At 46.6% G+C, this 22,611-nt stretch overlaps 1 protein-coding gene across 2 annotated transcripts in view; it reads right to left on the bottom strand.

The window, feature by feature from the left end:
- Positions 1-22,611, bottom strand: part of LOC134350303 (cGMP-dependent protein kinase 1-like) — an 86,888-nt gene that overhangs the window by 20,467 nt on the left and 43,810 nt on the right. Inside the window, exons 3-9 of one of the 2 annotated variants that reach the window (XM_063055347.1) lie at positions 19,746-19,859; positions 17,061-17,166; positions 12,497-12,560; positions 8,607-8,684; positions 7,397-7,491; positions 4,998-5,063; positions 1,239-1,313 (exon numbers count right to left, since the gene is read on the bottom strand). In XM_063055347.1, coding sequence (XP_062911417.1) covers positions 1,239-1,313; positions 4,998-5,063; positions 7,397-7,491; positions 8,607-8,684; positions 12,497-12,560; positions 17,061-17,166; positions 19,746-19,859 — 598 coding nt within the window. Of the gene's footprint in view, positions 1-1,238; positions 1,314-4,997; positions 5,064-7,396; positions 7,492-8,606; positions 8,685-12,496; positions 12,561-14,200; positions 14,291-17,060; positions 17,167-19,745; positions 19,860-22,611 lie in introns of those variants that run through there. The other variant, XM_063055346.1, reaches the window with a different exon arrangement.

Below are 22,611 nucleotides of genomic sequence, written 5' to 3'. Positions count from 1 at the left end.
GGCCTTTCAGCCCACAATATGGTGCTGACTCCAAGATCAATCCAACTCCTCCCTCCCACATGGTGCTCCATTTTTCTTTCTAACCAAACCAAACTGTCAGGAGAACCAGAGAAAATAAAAACTAGAAAATCTTCAACAACACCCACAGTCCATGGGCTTAGAAGTAGCAGGTGGAGTTCCATCTGGAAAAGTGTGAAGTGATTCACTTTGGAAGGCCGAACATAAAGGCAGAGTACAGGGTTAACGCAGGACTCTCAGCAGTGTGGAGGAACAGAGGGATCTTGGAGTCTATGTCCATAGAACCCTCAAAGTTGCCGTGCAAGTTGATAGGGTGGTTAAAGTATATGGTGTGTTGACCTTGATTAGTTAGGGGATTTCGTTCAAGAGCCGTGAGATAAAGTTGCAGCTCTATAAGATTCTGGTTAGACAACACCCACTACAGGAAGTGTCATCTCTACATGAGAGGGTGCTGCATTACTGTGTTCAGTTCTAGTAGCCTCACTATTTTAGAGAGGGTGCAGAGGAGTTTTACAAGGATGCTGCCTGGATTAGAGAGCATGTCTTATGAGCAAAAGTTGAGCGAGCGAGGGCTTTTCTCTTTGGAGTGAAGTAGAATGAGAGGTGACTTGACATAGGTGTCTAAGATGATAAGAGGCATAAATCGCATAGATAGCCGGGGACTTTTTCCTAGGGTGGAAATGGCCAATATGAGGGGGCATAATTCTAATGTGATTGGAGGGAAGTATAGGGAGGACGTCGGAGGTAAGTTTTTTACTCAGAGGGTGGTGAGTGTGTAGAACACCCTGCCGGGGTGGAGGTTGGGGCAGATACATCAGGGACATTTAAGAGACTCTTGGATGAGTACATGGATGATAGAAAAATGGAGGGCTATGTGGGAAGAAGGGATTAGATAGATCTTGAAGTATATATTATAAGGTTGGTACAACACTGTGGGTTGAAGGGCCTGTACTGAGCTGTACTGTTCTACGTTAGACATTTTAATATCATAAGACAGGACTGGGGAGAAAGTGGAATGATTGCAGATGTTACACGAAAAGTTACATCTGAGAAGAGGGAGTCATTCAGAACTGAACAAGTGAGAGTTCAGGACAGTGAATTCCAGGGTAAGGACAGGTTGTCCACTTGACGAGGACTGGAAGCACAGCAGGATCTCTACAATCTTTAGTGACCACATGTGTGAGGTGTACTTACTGTGCACTCCCAACCTTCACACCCACCTTGCCCGCATCTCTGCACTCTCATACTCTTCAGAGTGAACATCTGACAAGCCTCCAGTTAACTGCCGGAATGAACTGCAGGTGGAGGGAAAGAAAACACTTAGACCCGATGTCATAGCGAGGGAGAGTCACCAAGGAAACAGCAAGAGATCTGAGCTCGAGTAATGCCCAGCAATTATTAGCCCCCAACAACTACAACCAGCTATTGTAGGGTAACCAAATCAGAAACACAAAAGTATTCCAACAGGGTAACTTTCAATCTCGTGGCATGAAAATTGATTTTTCAAATGTCTGGTCATTTCTGACCCCTCTCCCTTCTCTCCGTTTCAATTCCCCATTTTGGCTTCCCTCTCATCCCTTCCCATCTCCTCACCTGACCTTCACCTCCCTCTGTTGCCGCCCCTCCTTTCCCTTCTTCCATGGTCCACTCTCATCGCCAATCAGATTCCTTCTTCTCCAACTTTTTGCCCCTTCCACCTATCACCCCACAGCTTCACACTTCCCCTCCTCCATGCAGCTACCTTCCCCCTCACCTATCACCTGCCACCTTGTTCTCCTCCCCTTCCCTCCAACTTCTGTCTCTGACTTTGGCCCTGTTCCTTTCCTGTCCTGATAAAGGGTTTGGGTTGAATGTCCATAGATGCTGCAGAGATCATCCAGCATTTTGTGTGTTGTTTTAGGGTAAGGTTTGGTCCAGTCTGTGGTGTTCACTGAGTCACTGAGTATTTGAACTCAATGCAACTGACACAGAAAGTGTTGTATTGATGTCAAGGGCATTATCTCTCACTGCAGCTTAGAAATGTCGCTCTGTAATTTCCTCTGGGGGTGGCGGAGTGGAGATATGTCTCTACCAAAGGCGGTGTAAGGCACTCCTTAGGTGCAGTGTCGTATGTTGTGGGCGATCATGGTTTTTCCATGACCATGATTGTCCTTGGCAATTTTTTCTACAGAAGTGGTTTGTCATTGCCTTCTTCTGGGCAGTGTCTTTACAAGATGGGTGACCCCAGCCATTATCAATACTCTTCAGAGATTGTCTGCCTGGTGTCAGTGGTCACATAACCAGGATTTGTGATATGAACCAGCTGCTCATACGACCATCCACCACCTGCTCCCATGGCTTCCCGTGACTCTGATCAGGGGCTAAGCAGGTGCTACATCTTGCCCAAGGGTGACCTGCAGGCTAGCGGAGGGAAGAAGCAGTTTACACCTCCTTTGGTAGAGACATATCTCCACCCCACCACCCTGATGGCCAGTATTGATTGCTCAATCACCAGAAACAAAAATACCCTAATTGTGTGACCACATGCTCTCTGAAAAAGCAGAGCTTGGATACGATGATCCCTGCATAACAGCAACCCCTCATAACTCAACAGTCAAAGTTAAAATAAAATTTATTATCAAAGTATGTATATGTTACCGTATACCTCCCTGAGCCTGAGGTTCATTTTCCTGTAGGCATTTCAATGATCGAGTATCAACTTTATTCACTGCATACCTTTACATGTTAGGAATTCACTGTGGTGTGTTGGTCAGGATGCGGCGGTGTGGAGATACGCCTCTACCAAAGGAGGTGTAAGGAGTAACACCTGCTTAGCCCCCGATCAGGGTCATGTGAAGCCACGAGAGCAGGTGGTGGATGGTCGTACGAGCAGCCGGTGCAGATCACAAGTCCTGGTTATGTGACCACCGACACCAGGCAGACAATCTCTGAAGAGTATTGATAATGGCTGGGGTCACCCATCTTGTAAAGACACTGCCCAGAAGGCGGCAATGGCAAACTACTTCTGTAGAAAAATTTGCCAAGAACAATCATGGTCGTGGAGAGACTGTGATCACCCACGTCATTTGACGCGGCACATAATGATGATGATGATGATGTGTTGGTCAGGGTGCAACATAAAACAGAAAAAAACAACATTCAATAATTATAAAGAATTATATAAAAATAAAATTATAATTACAGGTCTGGAATAAATGTGCAAACATTCATAAGCATGTACTTACAAAGTTAGCAGCATTATAAAACGCTGGTTAATGTGTTTACAGTGCAGTGACGGGGGTAATAGATAGAGGGGGTGTGGGGGCTAACGAGAGTGGTTGATCAGATTAACTACCTGGGGTACAAAACATTTAAGATGGTGTGAAACTTTTGTTTTAATAGTCCTACAGCGCTTTCCAGAAGAGAGCTTTTGGAAAGGATAGTTTGCAGGGTGGGTTGTGCCCGCAATAATTTTCCTGGCCCACTTCTTGTCCTGGACACACACCAGTTCTGCTGTGATGGTAGCCTGCAGCCCGTGACCTTTTCTGCTGACTTGACAGTTTACTGTAGTTTTCATATTGACAGAGGATGGTCAGGAAACTAAAGTAGTATAATCGAGTTAATGAAAACTATACATAAATATTGACCAAAAATTAACGTGCAAAGGAAGACAAATTGTGCAAGTTAAAAAAAAACCCACAAACATGAATTGCAGAGTCCTTTTAAGTGAGTCCGTAAATTGTGGAACCAGTTCAGTGTGGAACTGGGTCAGGAGCCTGATGGTTGAGGGGTAATAACTGTTCCTGAACCTGGTGGTGTGGGACCTGATGGTTGTAGGGTAATAACTGTTCCTGAACCTGGTGGTGTGGGACCTGATGGTTGAGGGGTAATAACTATTCCTGAACCTGGTGGTGGGGGACCTGATGGTTGTAGGGTAATAACTGTTCCTGAACCTGGTGGTGTGGGACCTGATGGTTGTATGGTAATAACTGTTCCTGAACATGGTGGTGTGGGACCTGATGGTTGTATGGTAATAACTGTTCCTGAACATGGTGGTGTGGGACCTGATGGTTGAGGGGTAATAACTGTTCCTGAACCTGGTGGTGTGGGACCTGATGGTTGTAGGGTAATAACTGTTCCTGAACATGGTGGTGTGGGACCTGATGGATGAGGGGTAATATCTGTTCCTGAACCTGGTGGTGTGGGACCTGATGGTTGTAGGGTAATAACTGTTCCTGAACCTGGTGGTGTGGGACCTGATGGTTGAGGGGTAATAACTGTTCCTGAACCTGGTGGTGTGGGACCTGATGGTTGAGGGGTAATAACTGTTCCTGAACCTGGTGGTGTGGGACCTGATGGTTGTAGGGTAATAACTGTTCCTGAACCTGGTGGTGTGGGACCTGATGGATGAGGGGTAATATCTGTTCCTGAACCTGGTGGTGTGGGACCGGATGGTTGAGGGTTATAACTGTTCCTGAACCTGGTGGTGTGGGACCTCCCATATCTCCTTCCTGGTAATAGTAGTGAGAAAACTGTATGACCTAGATGGTGCTGGAAGGGTTGGGTGGTGGGACAAAAGGATTCTTAGACGCATGAGCCTTGATTCCTTTTCTCGAGAAAGCAGTGGTTTGGCACCCAGCACATCAGCAAACCCCCCATGTGACAGTTTGTAACTCCCCCCATAAGACGGCAGACAGTTGTGGACACATCTCAGCACATCACAGAAACCAGCCTCCCCTCCCTGGACTCTGTCTACACTTCTCACTGCCTCAGTGAACCAGCCAATGTGTTCAAAGACCCCACCCACATTCTCCCTTCTCTCCTCTCCTATCAGGCAGAAGATACAAGCCTGAAAGCACATGGCCCCAGGACTCAAGGGTTTGAATCTGAGGTGAAGGGCAAAAGTGCCCCCCCCCCCCAAAACCCTGAGCTGCAGGCTGGGAGCTTGCGGCAATGTTACGATTAATGCACACTCAACATCCAAGGTAAGAGGTACTCACTCTCGGTCAATCACCAGGCAGGTGACCTCCTCTGCCGCTATCACACTGGCCAGCCTCACGTCTTCCCTGAGAGGAATCACAGTCAGGTTTAATATCGCTGGCAGATGTTGTGAGGTTTGCTGTCTTTGTGACAGCAGTACAATTCAGTACATAATAATAGAAAAAACCCAATTACAGGAAGTATATATCAATAAAATAGTTAAATTAAATAAGTACTGCAAAAAATAGGAAATAAAACAGTAGTGAGGTGGTGTTCATGGGTTCAATGTCCATTCAGAAATTGGATGGCGAAGGGGAAGAAGCTGTTCCTGAATTGTTGAGTGTATGTCTTCGGGTTTCTGTACCTCGTCCCTGATTGTGGCAATGAGAAGAGAGCATGACCTGGGTGATGGGGGTGGGGGGCAGTCCTTAGTGGTGGATGCCACCTTTCTGAGACATCTCTCCTTGAGATGTCCCAGATACCTTGGAGTCCAGTACCCATGATGGAGCTGACTATGTTTACCATTCTCTACAGATTACTTCGATCCTGTGCAATAGAGCCCCCTACCCCCACACTGGACAGTGATACAACCAGTTCGAATGCTCTCCATGGTACATCTGTAGAAAATTGTGGGTGCTTTTGGAGACATGTTACATCTCCATGTTAAACCATACCCTATCAAAGAGGAAAGAAGAGTTTAGGTGTGTTGGGTGGGATCACTTCCTCCAGTATCACCCACAGACTGGCGGAGGGGAGGAGTCGTGATGCAAACCACAGGCTGGCTGCTGGGCCCTGACCACCTGCCGTCAGCCTTGCCCCTCCAGCAGAGTCAGATTTCCCTGAGAACTGGTACATGGCACAGGCTCCCCTCTACATACGAAACACAAGAAAGGAGGAGCAGGCCATTTGTCCCCTCGAGCCTAGCCCACTGTTCAATGTAATTATGGCTGAATTACAACAGGCCTCAGGCCCCTCCTGGGTCAGAGGCCCCATAGTCCCCAATCCCTCCCCCAACATTTCAAAAAGTTATCTACCCCACTTTAAGTATTCTTAACAAACTATTGACAAGTCAGAAGAAATTTCTAGACTTCAGTTTAATGTGGGCGATGTGGTAGCTATGCGGTTAGCGTACCGCTTTACAACTCCAGCAAACTGGGTTTAGTTCCCACTGTGTGTAAGGAGTTCTCCCCCTGGCCGCGTGAGCTTCCTCCAGGTATTTTGGTTTTCATAAGACATAGGAGCAGAATTTGGCCATTCGGCCTAATTATTATCACTCGTCCCCATTCTCCTGCCTTCTCCCCGTAACCTTTGACATCCTGACTAATCAAGAACCTATCAACCTCCGCTTGAAATATACTCAATGACTTGGCCTCCGCAGCCGTCTGTGGGAAGGAATTCCACAATCTAAAGGCGTGTGGTTTGGTAGATTAATTGGCTGCAGGAGGTTACACTAACTGCTATGTCTTCATGCCTTGATTCCACCGTTTCCCCAGCACCCATCACTCTGACTAAAACATGTTTGCTCTGCAAATCCCCATTAAATGTACCCCTGTCTCACCTTAGATCAGGGGTTCCCAGCAAAACACTTGGTTAGTGGTAAGGATCCATCGCATAAAAAAAAAGGTTGAGAACCCCTGCCCTGGGGATCTATCCCCACCACTTTCCCATCCCCATCCATGTAACCCCAGATCCTACCCTTCTCTTACACACACCTGAGGCAATTAAACCAGCCATGATCGAATGGCAGAGCAGACTCGATGGGCCAAATGGCCTAATTGTACTCCTATGTGCTTTGGTTTTACTTACAGTGGTCAACTAGCCCACACGTCTTGGGGACGCGGGAGGAAACCCTCGCGTTCACAAACAGAACATGCAAACTGCACCCAGACAGCGCCAGAGGGCAGGATCGAACCCAGCTGTCTGGAGCTGTAAGGCTGTGTGGCTCTTCCCATTGTGCCCCTGTACTGGACGGTAAGTAAGGTCCAGGGCGTCCAGACTGAGAACAGGATGCACAGCCCCAAAGAGTCTTATGAGGAGGATAAGCTGAGTGAGCGAGGGCTTTCCTCTTTGGAACGAAAGAAGGTGGGAGGTGACCTGATAGAGGTGTACAAGATGATAAGGGGCATAGATCAAGCAAACAGCTAGCGCCTTTTCCCCCCAGGGTGGAAATGGTTAATATGAGGGGGGCATAATTTTAAGGTGACTGGAGGAAATTATAGGGGAGATGTTAGAGTGTAGCGAGTGCATAGAGTGTGCTGCTAGGTGGTGGTAGAAGCAGATGAGAGAAAATGGAGGGCAATGTGGGAGGGTAAGATTAGATTGATCTTGGCATAGGTGAAAATCAGCACAACATTGCGGGCCGAAGGGCCTGTACTGTTCCATGTTCTATGCAGTCCAAAGAAATGGAAGGAAGACATACCCTTGAAGAGCTTTCTCCCCAAACCAGTCTCCCCGCGACAGGAAACTGGGAGATGTTGCCTCCTCGTCTGACATTTGTTCCCGTGTCACTCTCACCTGGAGTCAAGTCAAGGCAGAAGAAATTAGGATAAGAACACGCCCTTGTTAAACTAATACAGTCCAGTAAAAGCACTGAAGGTAGGCAAAGCAAGATGTGTCGAGCAACAAGCAAGTGTCCGTTTACTTTGTTATGTGCCACGTCATATGATGTGGGTGATCATGGTCTATCCATTGTCTTCTTAGGGTTGGAGCCATTATCCATACTCTTCAGAGATTGCCTGGTGTCAGTGGTCACATGACCAAGACATGTGACATGCACCAGCTGCTCGTACGACCGTCCACCACCTGCTTCCATGGGTTCACGTGACCCTGATCGGGGGCTAAGCAGGTATTGCACCTTGCCCAAGGGTGACCTGCAGGTTAGCGGAGGGAAGCCATTGATAGAAACACATTTCCACCCACCACCCATAACAAGTGTGTTATCGTGAATATATTACTCAACTTCTCAGTTATGCTCAGCCCCAGGTAACCACAAGCATAACCTTTCTTATTACACATCAGATAGTATTCCTTTGTTTTTCAATATATAAACCACCCAGACCCATTAATCATGCAGTTTAGGGGTGTGCTGTGTGAGCAGAGGGGTGAGTTACTATCAATATTGAGTTGCTCAGGTGTGATTGGTTCATCCGTGAGCTTATGTCTGCTGCCATTAGTCCAAGTATTGGATGATACCTATTTTAATTGGTCCGTGTAAGCTGGTACCTGCTATGACTGGTTCAGCTTTGAGCTAGTTACTCAGAAACACAGGAGGTTCAGCAAATGCTGGAAATCTAGCTTTTGGTCCCTTCCTTTCCAGTCTTGATGAAGAGTTTCGGCCTGAAATTTCAACTGTTTATTCTCTCCAGAGATTCTGCCAGACCTACTGAGTTCCTCCAGCATTTTGTGTGTGTTGTGAGCTAGTATCTGCTGTGATTGGTCAAAATGTGAGTTAGTATTTGCTGTGATTGGTCCATTAGTGAGCTGATATCTGCTGTGACTGGTCAAAATGTGAGTTAGTATTGGCTGTGATTGGTCCATTAGTGAGCTGATATCTGCTGTGATTGGTCGATGTGTGTGTTAGTGTCTCTGTGATTGGTCCAGGTGTGGTGGCATTCAGTTGCAATACTCACCCTTCCCTTGCTGATGATGAAGAAAGTATCACCACTGGCGCCTTGCCTGACAATGTAGTCACCCTCTTCGTAATGAGTCTGTAAGGCAATGTTAGAATATAACAAATAAACTGGTTTGAGATTACTTGGTGCTTTAATGGATAAAGGCACCCACCTTGGTCAAAGTGCTCATCTTTAAAGCACACCTTGAAGGAATGGAAAGGGAGGATTGAAGAAGGATACAAGTGGTTCTGAATCAGAATCAGGTTTATTACCACTGACATATGTCATGAAATGTGTTGTTTTACACCAGCAGTACATTGCAATATACAGAAATATCACCTTCTAGCTACCCTCCCCCCGCCTTTTCATTCTGCCGTCTTCCCCCTCCCTGAAGAAGGGTCTCGGCCCGAAACTTCAACTGATGTTGTCTGCCCTGCTGAGGTGCTCCAGCATTTTGTGTGTCACTTTATATACATGTAAGAAATATAGATTAAATAATAATACAAAAAGAGAGCAAAAATGGTGAGGTAGTGTCCCTGAAACTTTGAGCTTGTAAAGTACTTCCAGGCTCCTCTACCTCGCCCCTGAAGGGAGTAATGAAGGGGGCGTCCCTCCGGGGCATCGCCTTTTGAAGGTCACCATGATGGTGGAGAGTGCCCATGGTGGAACTGTGTGGACGTCAATGCTACGGTGAAAGGCGGGGTGATTAAGAATTGGAATAGCATTTGGATCTAGTGAGGTAGAGACCACGTGTTGGGTAGAATCATCCGGAAAATGAAAAGGCTTAAACAGTGATTCAGCATTTCAAAGCAGTCATGGCTCATGATGTTAAACTGAGACACATGTGTAAATTGGTAAGATAACTGTGCATTACATGTATGATATCTCATTTCACACACACGGACAGCTTGGTAAGATAACTGTGGATTACATGCATGATAGTCTTGTTTCACAGACACACACGCATACACATGCACAAACACACGTGCACACGAACACACAAACATGTGAACAATCGAAAAGACAGTGAAATAATGAGATGACAATCTGATATTTTCACATGAACCATTATTTAATGCAGGGGTATGTTCCATTCCTACTCTCCTTGGTGACAAATTCTCTCGTCCCCATCATCATGATTAAAATGAGTGCTGTATCTCAATAATTAAAAATAAATATTAGCATCATTTCAAAATTTTATGAACATTAGCAACAAGGGCTTTGTTCATGGGACACTTCAGTTACTGCGTAGCCGCGCAGCCACGCAGCTCAGAGGGAACAGTGGAGCTCTAGTTCCTGACTCCTCACCCTGGGAAACAGACTGTGTGTAATCAACCTGTCCACGCCCCTCATGATTTTATACATATCTATAAGATTATACACCTCAGCATCACACACACAGTGCTGAGCTCTGAATTCCACACAGTACTGTGTGAAGAGGGCAGTCTCTGGGCATGACTGTGCAATCCTATCACTATGTCCCATCTTCAGTCGGGATGTGTCGAGTCTTCTCACACGGGATGGCACGGAAGTGTGGCGGTTAGTGCAGCGCCAGCAAGCCGGGTTCAATACCTGCTGCTGTCTGTAAGGAGTTTGCATGTTCTCCCTGCGACTGCGTGTGCTTCCTCTGGGAGCTCCAGTTTCCTCCCACATTCCAAAGTTGTATGGGTTAGGGTTAATAGGTTGTAGGCAGAAATATGGTGACTCTTGCAGGCTGCCCCCAGCACATCCTTGGACCACGCTGGTCATCGACCCAATTTGCCCTATGTTTTGATGCAGGACGTCCAGGGTACCTGGCACGTACCCTCTTCTCATTAACACCATCAGGGAGGAGGTACAGGAGCCTGAAGACCCACACTCAATGGTTTAGGAACAGGTATCATATTTCTGAGCAGTCCATGAACCCACAAACACTTCAATACTCTCTTTTCACACTAATCTTTTTTACCCCGAGTCTCAGCATGGATAAGACAAAAGAGCTTCAGGACCACGCAGATCAACTACTCTTCATTGCACATTGATGGCTCTGCCGTGGAGAGAGTGAAGAGCACAAAGTTCCGTGCACCTTCTTCGTTACAAATGATCTAAACTGGACCCACAACACCTCCTCAACAAGGTACAGCAGTGCCTACATTCCCTGAGGAGTTTGTGTGAAAGGCTCTCCCCCCTCATTTTGACAACTTTCTGTAGAACCACCACCAAGACTGTCCTGTTACGGCTGCACCATTACGTGATACATAAGCTGCAAAAGTATCGGACCACAAGACCCTACAGAACAGGGGATCCCAACCTGTTTTATGCCATGGGCCCCTACAATTAACTGAGGCACCCGCGGACCCCAGATTGGGAGTCCCTGATACAGAAGATAGCAAAAACCAGCAAGAGGATCACTGAGGTCTTCCCACACCCCCCATCATTTGTGACATTTACTGGGACCATTGTAGACGAAGGGCCTGAAGCATTGAGAATCCCACCACCCATCCCACTATCTCTGACCCACTAGCGTCAGGAGCCTCAGGACTAGGACTGCCAGACTGAGCTACGGCCTCTCCCCTCAGGCTCTGAGTCTAATGAACACCCTGCCACCAGCGAGGTCTCATTGCAAGGATAGTGAGCTATTTACTGTTTACCTGTGCTGCACACTCCAGGCATTTTGAATTATATTTTTAACTTGCTTATGGTAATATTTTGTGGGTGCACTGTGGTCTGGAGGAACGTTGTTTTGTTTGGTAGTACATACGATCAGTCAGATGACAATAAACTTGAACTTGACTTCACTTATATTTCTTATTGTAACTTATATTTTTTAATATATCGCACTGTACTGCTGCCTCAAAACAACAAATTTTGCGACGTAAAATGCAGCACAGAAACAGGCCCTTCAGTGAACCATTTAAGCTGCCTACCCCCATTGACCTGCACTGGGACCAGAGCTCTCCATACCCCTACCATCCACGTACCTGTCCAAACTTCTCTTAAACGTTGAAATCGAGCTTGCATGCACCACTTGTGCTGGCAGCTCACTCCACTCTCTCATGACCCTCTGAGTGAAGCAGCTTCCCCTCATGTTCCCCTTTAACTTTTCACCTTTCACCCTTAATTCATGATACCTGCCAGTGAAAAAAAGCTGATTTTGATTCTGATGTTTTGATGCGCATATGACAAATAAAGCTAATCATTAAGGGGACGATCACCATGAATAAGAAATTACGTTACTCTTCCAGATCACGCATGGACTGAGGGGAGATGATTACAAATATTATTCTACTCAAGGGTGATCCAATGATTTCTTGGCAGGGGCTTTCTTACTCCCAGTGGGTTCTGCAGATGGTCAGTGGGTGAAGGTGGGAGACTTCTTTCTCTGGGTTACTGGAAGGGACTGATGTTACCTGGGGCAGAATTCCCAAGCACAAATAGGACCATTGTGCACATCTACATGAAACACTGTTGCAAGAAAGCAGCATCCATCATCAGAGATCCCCACCACCCAGGCCATGCTCTTTTCTCACTGCTGCCATCAGGTAGAAAGTACAAGAGTCTCAGGACTCACACCACCAGGTTCAAGAACTCCTTAACCATCAACTCTTGAACAAAAGGAGATAACTACGCTCACTTGGCCATCCATTGTGATGTTCCCAAAGCTAATAATCTCACTTTAAGGACCCTTTATCATGATCTCATGCTCTTATTATTTATTGCTATTTGCACAGTTTGTTGTCTTCTGCACTCTGGTTGATCTTTCATTGATTTTATTACAGATACTATTCTATAGATTTGCTTAGTAAGCCTGCAGAAAAATGAATCTCAGGGTTGTATATGCTGACATATATGTACTTTGATAATTAAATTTGCTTTGAACTTCGACAGAACACGGGGAGGGAGACAGGGGAATGTCAGAGCATCAGTACCTCCTCCAACACGTCAGCAAGCTTACTGAGCACGTCTTCCTGGAGATCCTGGAACGTAGGAACACTGGAAAGAGAAGGAAGAGGCCAGGTGTGAGAGTCTTATCAGTACAGCTTCATGTCACATGCAGTCAAGTGGCAAAAAACAAAAGATACTCCATAACAAAACCATTGAATCAGAAATGGCACATTTTTAAAGATGTCAGTATTTAATGGTGTGGCAAGGAGCCAGCTGCCCCTAGCAGAGCAAACTCATATCTTAATAACCATTGCCAGCCTCCTGCACCAGTTGGTAACTGCCTCTTGTTTCAGGTGGAACTTGTGAGAGACAGGAGTGGAGGCCAAGTCATTGGGTATATTTAAAGTGGATGATTATAGGTTCTCAACTAGTAACGATGTCAGAGATTACAGGGAAAAGGCAGGAGAGTGGGCTTGAGAGGGATAATAAATCAGCCATGATGGAATGGTGGAGCAAACTCAATGGGCTGATTAGCCTAATTCTGCTCCTGTGGCCTATGGGGATGGAGTGCAGGAAGACGACTGGCAGGTGCAGAGAACAGAAAGTGAGGAAATTATGTAAATAAGACTAACACTTCTTCCTTTTTAAAAAAATATTTCCTTGGCAAATTAATTGGGAAGATAGCCAAATGGAGGGCTATGTAGGAGGGAAGGGCTAGATTGATTGGATTAGATGACGTGCTATAATGACACACTTGGTTTGTTTTCTCTGCAGCTGTGGAGTCTGAGGGGATATCTGATTGAGGTTTTGGAGATTGTCAGAGGCATAGATAGAGCAGGCAGACATTTGATAGGTTTCACTGAGTTTTCTCCCTCATTCTTCTGAACTCCAACAGGTACAGACCTAGAACCATCTAATGGGCCTCATATGTTAACCCTTTCATTCCCGGAATAACTCTCATGAACCTCATTTGGATTCTCTGCAATGCCAGTAGATTATTTCTGAGATAAGGGACCCAAAACTGCTCACAATACTCCAAAGTTGCTGGTGAACGCAGCAGGCCAAGCAGCATCTATAGGAAGAGGCGCAGTCGACGTTTCAGGCCGAGACCCTTCGTCAGGACTAACTGAAGGAAGGAAGGAAGGACTAACTCCTTCCTTCAGTTAGTCCTGACGAAGGGTCTCGGCCTGAAACGTCGACTGTACCTCTTCCTATAGATGCTGCTTGGCCTGCTGCGTTCACCAGCAACTTTGATGTATGTTGCTTGAATTTCCAGCATCTGCAGAATTCCTGTTGTTCACAATACTCCAAGTATGGTCTGACCAATACCTAATAAGCCCTCAACATTACATCCTTGTTTTTATATTCTAGTCCTCCCAGAATGAATGCTAATGTTACATTTGCCTTCCTTATTGCAAACCAAGGGCAATTTACCACAGCCAATTAACTTACCGAGCCTTTGGGATGGAGAAGGAAACCAGGGCACACAGATACTACCCTACAGAGTCAATGGGAGCTTTCAGGATAACTGCACACTTCCAACTCTGGCCTCTTATTTATCCCCAAACTTAACCCCTCCTCTGCCTGAAGCTACAAGTGTTGTGCTGGTGTGGGCCTGAGCTACTCTCTTCTTAAACAGCTCCATCTTACTTTCCTTCTTTCGGATGACACGTCATGAAGATCTTTTGGACCAGGCAGTTGGTCAGTGGGTGCTGGGGGTGGGGGCGTGTTGGAGAGCTGCCACTCACCTCCTGAGAAGTTCCGTGTGCTCAATGTGTTTGATGAGCCCTGTCCGCATCATTATCGTTTGGAAACATTGTCGGTCGATGGCCCAGAGCTTAATGAAGGAAGGAAGGAAGGACTAACTCCTTCCTTCAGTTAGTCCTGACGAAGGGTCTCGGCCTGAAACGTCGACTGCGCCTCTTCCTATAGATGCTGCCTGGCCTGCTGCGTTCACCAGCAACTTTGATGTATGTTGCTTGAATTTCCAGCATCTGCAGAATTCCTGTTGTTCACAATACTCCAAGTATGGTCTGACCAATACCTAATAAGCCCTCAACATTACATCCTTGTTTTTATATTCTAGTCCTCCCAGAATGAATGCTAATGTTACATTTGCCTTCCTTATTGCAAACCAAGGGCAATTTACCACAGCCAATTAACTTACCGAGCCTTTGGGATGGAGAAGGAAACCAGGGCACACAGATACTACCCTACAGAGTCAATGGGAGCTTTCAGGATAACTGCACACTTCCAACTCTGGCCTCTTATTTATCCCCAAACTTAACCCCTCCTCTGCCTGAAGCTACAAGTGTTGTGCTGGTGTGGGCCTGAGCTACTCTCTTCTTAAACAGCTCCATCTTACTTTCCTTCTTTCGGATGACACGTCATGAAGATCTTTTGGACCAGGCAGTTGGTCAGTGGGTGCTGGGGGTGGGGGCGTGTTGGAGAGCTGCCACTCACCTCCTGAGAAGTTCCGTGTGCTCAATGTGTTTGATGAGCCCTGTCCGCATCATTATCGTTTGGAAACATTGTCGGTCGATGGCCCAGAGCTTAATGAAGGAAGGAAGGAAGGACTAACTCCTTCCTTCAGTTAGTCCTGACGAAGGGTCTCGGCCTGAAACGTCGACTGCGCCTCTTCCTATAGATGCTGCCTGGCCTGCTGCGTTCACCAGCAACTTTGATGTATGTTGCTTGAATTTCCAGCATCTGCAGAATTCCTGTTGTTCACAATACTCCAAGTATGGTCTGACCAATACCTAATAAGCCCTCAACATTACATCCTTGTTTTTATATTCTAGTCCTCCCAGAATGAATGCTAATGTTACATTTGCCTTCCTTATTGCAAACCAAGGGCAATTTACCACAGCCAATTAACTTACCGAGCCTTTGGGATGGAGAAGGAAACCAGGGCACACAGATACTACCCTACAGAGTCAATGGGAGCTTTCAGGATAACTGCACACTTCCAACTCTGGCCTCTTATTTATCCCCAAACTTAACCCCTCCTCTGCCTGAAGCTACAAGTGTTGTGCTGGTGTGGGCCTGAGCTACTCTCTTCTTAAACAGCTCCATCTTACTTTCCTTCTTTCGGATGACACGTCATGAAGATCTTTTGGACCAGGCAGTTGGTCAGTGGGTGCTGGGGGTGGGGGCGTGTTGGAGAGCTGCCACTCACCTCCTGAGAAGTTCCGTGTGCTCAATGTGTTTGATGAGCCCTGTCCGCATCATTATCGTTTGGAAACATTGTCGGTCGATGGCCCAGAGCTTAATGAAGGAAGGAAGGAAGGACTAACTCCTTCCTTCAGTTAGTCCTGACGAAGGGTCTCGGCCTGAAACGTCGACTGCGCCTCTTCCTATAGATGCTGCCTGGCCTGCTGCGTTCACCAGCAACTTTGATGTATGTTGCTTGAATTTCCAGCATCTGCAGAATTCCTGTTGTTCACAATACTCCAAGTATGGTCTGACCAATACCTAATAAGCCCTCAACATTACATCCTTGTTTTTATATTCTAGTCCTCCCAGAATGAATGCTAATGTTACATTTGCCTTCCTTATTGCAAACCAAGGGCAATTTACCACAGCCAATTAACTTACCGAGCCTTTGGGATGGAGAAGGAAACCAGGGCACACAGATACTACCCTACAGAGTCAATGGGAGCTTTCAGGATAACTGCACACTTCCAACTCTGGCCTCTTATTTATCCCCAAACTTAACCCCTCCTCTGCCTGAAGCTACAAGTGTTGTGCTGGTGTGGGCCTGAGCTACTCTCTTCTTAAACAGCTCCATCTTACTTTCCTTCTTTCGGATGACACGTCATGAAGATCTTTTGGACCAGGCAGTTGGTCAGTGGGTGCTGGGGGTGGGGGCGTGTTGGAGAGCTGCCACTCACCTCCTGAGAAGTTCCGTGTGCTCAATGTGTTTGATGAGCCCTGTCCGCATCATTATCGTTTGGAAACATTGTCGGTCGATGGCCCAGAGCTTAATGAAGGAAGGAAGGAAGGACTAACTCCTTCCTTCAGTTAGTCCTGACGAAGGGTCTCGGCCTGAAACGTCGACTGCGCCTCTTCCTATAGATGCTGCCTGGCCTGCTGCGTTCACCAGCAACTTTGATGTATGTTGCTTGAATTTCCAGCATCTGCAGAATTCCTGTTGTTCACAATACTCCAAGTATGGTCTGACCAATACCTAATAAGCCCTCAACATTACATCCTTGTTTTTATATTCTAGTCCTCCCAGAATGAATGCTAATGTTACATTTGCCTTCCTTATTGCAAACCAAGGGCAATTTACCACAGCCAATTAACTTACCGAGCCTTTGGGATGGAGAAGGAAACCAGGGCACACAGATACTACCCTACAGAGTCAATGGGAGCTTTCAGGATAACTGCACACTTCCAACTCTGGCCTCTTATTTATCCCCAAACTTAACCCCTCCTCTGCCTGAAGCTACAAGTGTTGTGCTGGTGTGGGCCTGAGCTACTCTCTTCTTAAACAGCTCCATCTTACTTTCCTTCTTTCGGATGACACGTCATGAAGATCTTTTGGACCAGGCAGTTGGTCAGTGGGTGCTGGGGGTGGGGGCGTGTTGGAGAGCTGCCACTCACCTCCTGAGAAGTTCCGTGTGCTCAATGTGTTTGATGAGCCCTGTCCGCATCATTATCGTTTGGAAACATTGTCGGTCGATGGCCCAGAGCTTAATGTTGGTGAGAGCTGCAAAGACAAAGGGAGGAAAGTCTCAGATCAGCCGCCTGAGACAAATCTGTCACAAAGACAGCCACTAACCCACTGTTAGAAGACTATTGAATGGTTCCATGGCTCTCTAGTACAATAAGATAGACGCGATTAATGATTAAAGAATAGCGTCAGACCTGCACAGGCAGGCTCCTCTCAGTCTCCACCCAACCAACAGGCGTCACCTGCCACTCATTTCCAACTTCATCACCTGCAGCCTATTTAAACCCAGCTCCCACCTACAATCATTGTGATTGGCGTTAGCGTCATTGAGCTTCACCGGGGGGCAGTATGGTGCAGCATCCAGGCTGGAGTCAGTGCTGCCCCCCACTGTTCACTTGGCAGAAAACAAGCTGAATTGTGTTTGACTGTAGACTGCTGAGACAGCCATGGACTTGGGAACTAGGACTATATATGTTTGTGTGACTGTATTTTACTGCTGTCTTATATGTGTTATGTGTGCCTTGAGCTGTGTATGACTGCTGGTACTGTGTTTTACACTTTAGCCCTGGAGTAACACTGTTTCATTTGTCTGTAGTCATGTATGGTTGAATGACGACTGAACTTGAATCTGTTCACCCATATGAACCAGCCATCCTCAACCAGTGGCTCCTAGCTTTTCAGTTAACTCATTGTTTTGTTGTGTTAAGTACCCGCTCTCTCTTGTCTTGTGGCCATGCGTGGCTTGGTATTTTGCAGTTTATTGTTAAAGTAAATTGCCAGGGCCGGAGAACTCCTCCCAACCATCTGTGGTATTTCTTTATTTTCCAGTAGATGCCTGCAAGAAAGTGACTTTGATAATAAACTGGCTTTGAACACTGAAGGCCTAGACAGAGTGTCTGCTGGGTCGCCTAGCTCCAGTGTGACATGCAGGGGACAAAACACACAGTGCAGCCCAGGCTGCAGACTTGGCAGTGGCCTTGAACACAATGCTGACATGCAGACTGGTGTGACTTTTCTCTCAAAACACCAGGCTCTATGCTGGAACACGTCCAGCACAGTTAGCGCCCAGAATCCTCCCATGATAAAGACAGATTTAAAATCCTGGTGTGTCAAGAAGCTTAAATCAAGCTCCAGAAATATTAGTCTATCCCCAGTCCTCCGTGTCTCCTGATATGAAAGCATTTCCTATTAGGCTTTCCATTCAATTTCCAGGTTTGATAAAGCCTCTCAGGGAGCACTGTTGCTATGGTAACCGAGGTGCTATTACCTCGGTTACCTCAGTACAGGGGTGCCTCACAAATCTCCATGGAAAGAGCACAGCAAGGTTTGAACCCGGAGCTGATTTGTATTCCTGTCACCCTTTTGGATTCGGCAGAACTCTGGTCCAGAAGAGAATGCGTTGGTTTCCAGTGCCCCCAGTTCTGAAGCTTGCCTATTGAAGCAGAGGACTAAATTATCATGTACAGACTCTGCTTTGGAGATTCACAGCAGAGAAGGGGACACATCAGACTGGTTCCTGATGAAAACCAATGGAAGACATCATGTTTCAGTCGTACAAGACTTTGGATTCAACATAGTTGGAATATTGCGTGTAGTTCTCGTTCCCAGAACAAGAAGGTATCTGGTTGCACTAGAAGGAGTGCAGAAGAGATTTACTGGGAAGGGGGGCTTATCCTAATGGACATTTCAGAAAGGCTGGGATTATTCTCACCAGAGGGTAGGTGTAATGAGCTTCCCAGGTTCCCAGGTCCCTCTTGAGGTTCACCAGGTCTCTTTCAAATTTCCCAAGTCTCTCTCAAGAATCCCCAGGACTCTCTCGAGATTCACAAGACCTTCTTGTGGTTCCTGTCTTTCTTGAAATTCCCCAAGTCTCTATCTCTTGAGGTTCCCAAGTTTCTCTCGAGGTTGCCAGGGCTCTCTCTAGATTCCCAAGTTTCTCTTGAAATTCCCAAGTCTCTCTTGAAATTCCTCAGGTCTCTCTCAAGTTTCCCAAGTCTGTCTCAGCTGTCAGGTACCACCTATAGGGAGGAGTCTACTGTAATGAGCTCTTCAGGCCTGTGTGGGGCATTGGAGAGTGTTGTAATCTTTGGCTTTTAGAGCACCTGAATTGGTGAATTGTTACTTAACGAGAGTTGTTAATCATTTAGAGCTCCTTGTGTTTTTCTCAAGAGATTCACTCTTTGTAATGTGGTCTCCCGATGTTTCTGTTTAAGCTGGTTAAGTTTATTTTGATAGGCTCATGGATTCTGTGTTATTTTTATTATTTAAGTGGACTTCCGATTAGAGCTAATAGTGGGGTCCTAGTTTTGAGAAAGTTACGCTTTGCAATGTCACTTGGCCAAGCCAGCGGTGTTCTATTGGAATTATTATGAATAAACTCTGGTCACCGTCTCTACATCGGAGTCTGTCTTTCCTCCGTACTCAGCTGCCGACATTGCCGGTGCACATCGTGACAGGAGATCCCTGAGGTATGACTCCTCACACAGCAATCATGCCCAGGGTGTCTGCTATTTGTTCAGTCTCTGTCAATCTTCTACCACTATCTCCCCTCCCATCCTCCCCCAGGCCACCACCCTCCCAACCGTGCCCCTCCTCAGCTGCTGGCTCTCACTCACCTTTGACAGTGGCTGTCCTCGTGCAGTTGTAGAGAATCGCCAGCTCTCCAAACACTTTCCCTGGTATCATTGTGCAGAGCTTCACGCCCTCTTTGGTCACCTCCACCTTGCCCTCTGTGGAGAGACACAGATAATCATTCACCTCATCCCAGGGGCACGATTTCAGAACAGCCCTGTTATATCATCTCAGATCCATAAAAGGCTTGAAACTTGGAAGCCCTGTGCAAAATTCAAATGTACCATTCACCCTCTTCAAAGAGAGTTCCTGAGTCTTTTGCATGGATACCAACCCAAATTCTTGTAGACAGAACCTGTGCACCAAAAATTATGCTGAGCAGGAATCAGAATCAGATTTAATATCAGGAATATGCTGTGAAGTGTGCCTTCTTTACTGAGAAACCACAGTCAGTCCAGATTGAAAATTATATCTCCTCTTTACTGACAATCAACACAGGCACACCTCAAGGATTCAACCAGTTCCATCAAGGGCACTGAACCCCCTCCACACCCATTGAGGACATCATTACTAGGAAATGCCTCAAACAGGTGGTTTCCATCGTTAGGGACCCTCACCGTCCAGGGCATGTCACCTTCTCATTGTTACCATCAGAGTCAACGTACACGACCCTGACGATACGCACTCAACATTTCTTCCCCTCTGCCATCCGACTTCTGAATGCACCATTAACTCATGAACACCACCTCACTTTCTGGCAACACACATCAAAGTTGCTGGTGAACGCAGCAGGCCAGGCAGCATCTATAGGAAGAGGTGCAGTCGACGTTTCAGGCCGAGACCCTTCGTCAGGACTAACTGAAGGAAGAGTGAGTAAGGGATTTGAAAGCTGGAGGGGGAGGGGGAGATGCAAAATGATAGGAGAAGACAGGAGGGGGAGGGATAGAGCCGAGAACTGGACAGGTGATAGGCAGAAGGGGATACGAGAGGATCATGGGTCAGGAGGTCCGGGAAGAAAGACGGGGGGGGGTGACCCAGAGGATGGGCAAGAGGTATATTCAGAGGGACAGAGGGAGAAAAAGGAGAGTGAGAGAAAGAATGTGTGCATAAAAAAGAGTAACAGATGGGGTACGAGGGGGAGGTGGGGCCTAGCGGAAGTTAGAGAAGTCAATGTTGATGCCATCAGGTTGGAGGCTACCCATACGGAACATAAGGTGTTGTTCCTCCAACCTGAGTGTGGCTTCATCTTTACAGTAGAGGAGGCCGTGGATAGACATGTCAGAATGGGAATGGGATGTGGAATTAAAATGTGTGGCCACTGGGAGATCCTGCTTTCTCTGGCGGACAGAGCGTAGATGTTCAGCAAAGCGGTCTCCCAGTCTGCGTCGGGTCTCACCAATATATAAAAGGCCACATCGGGAGCACCGGACGCAGTATATCACCCCAGTCGACTCACAGGTGAAGTGATGCCTCACTTGGAAGGACTGTTTGGGGCCCTGAATGGTGGTAAGGGAGGAAGTGTAAGGGCATGTGTAGCACTTGTTCCGCTTACATGGATAAGTGCCAGGAGGGAGATCAGTGGGGAGGGATGGGGGGGACGAATGGACAAGGGAGTTGTGTAGGGAGCGATCCCTGCGGAATGCAGAGAGAGGGGGGGAGGGAAAGATATGCTTAGTGGTGGGATCCCGTTGGAGGTGGCGGAAGTTATGGAGAATAATATGTTGGACCCGGAGGCTGGTGGGGTGGTAGGTGAGGACCAGGGGAACCCTATTCCTAGTGGGGTGGTGGGAGGATGGAGTGAGAGCAGATGTACGTGAAATGGGGGAGATGCATTTAAGAGCAGAGTTGATAGTGGAGGAAGGGAAGCCCCTTTCTTTAAAAAAGGAAGACATCTCCCTCGTCCTAGAATGAAAAGCCTCATCCTGAGAGCAGATGCGGCGGAGACGGAGGAATTGCGAGAAGGGGATGGCGTTTTTGCAAGAGACAGGGTGAGAAGAGGAATAGTCCAGATAGCTGTGAGAGTCAGTAGGCTTATAGTAGACATCAGTGGATAAGCTGTCTCCAGAGACAGAGACAGAAAGATCTAGAAAGGGGAGGGAGGTGTCGGAAATGGACCAGGTAAACTTGAGGGCAGGGTGAAAGTTGGAGGCAAAGTTAATAAAGTCAACGAGTTCTGCATGCGTGCAGGAAGCAGCGCCAATGCAGTCGTCGATGTAGCGAAGGAAAAGTGGGGGACAGATACCAGAATAGGCACGGAACATAGATTGTTCCACAAACCCAACAAAAAGGCATGCTCTCTTTTGTACTACTTGTTGTATATTTTCAATTGTAACAGCATTTTTTAATGTATAGCACTGTAGCGCTGCCACAAAACAACCGATTTCATGACATCTCTCAGTGATAATAAACCTGATTCTGAATTGGGTTGCTTTGTGGCAGCAGTACAGCAGAATGCATAAAATATATATGTGTCTCAATAAATAAAATATGTAGGTCACAATAAATAAAATATATGTCACAATAAATAAAATATATATGTCACAATAAATAAAATATATAGGTCACGATAAATAAAATATATATGTCACAATAAATAAAATATATATGTCACGATAAATAAAATATATAGGTCACGATAAATAAAATATATATGTCACAATAAATAAAGATAGAAATGGTGCAAAAGCAGAAGAGTGAGGAAGTGTTCATGGGTTCATGGACCATTCCTGGATCAAAACTTTTCCATGGATGGCTTCCAGACCGTTCGGGCTGACCGGAAGTGCACTGAGAGCGGTAAGTGTAAAGGAGTTGGGGGCTTACTGTTCTGGTTAACAACGGATGGTGCAACCCGGGTCATATTACGATTGAGGAACGTGTTTGTATCCCGGATATTGAACTTTTTGCTGTTGG

This window comes from Mobula hypostoma, chromosome 8, assembly GCF_963921235.1.
Source record: "Mobula hypostoma chromosome 8, sMobHyp1.1, whole genome shotgun sequence".
NCBI lineage: Eukaryota > Metazoa > Chordata > Chondrichthyes > Myliobatiformes > Myliobatidae > Mobula > Mobula hypostoma.
The sequence above is the reverse complement of the archived record's forward strand: the minus strand, read 5'-3'. Positions and strand labels throughout refer to the sequence as shown.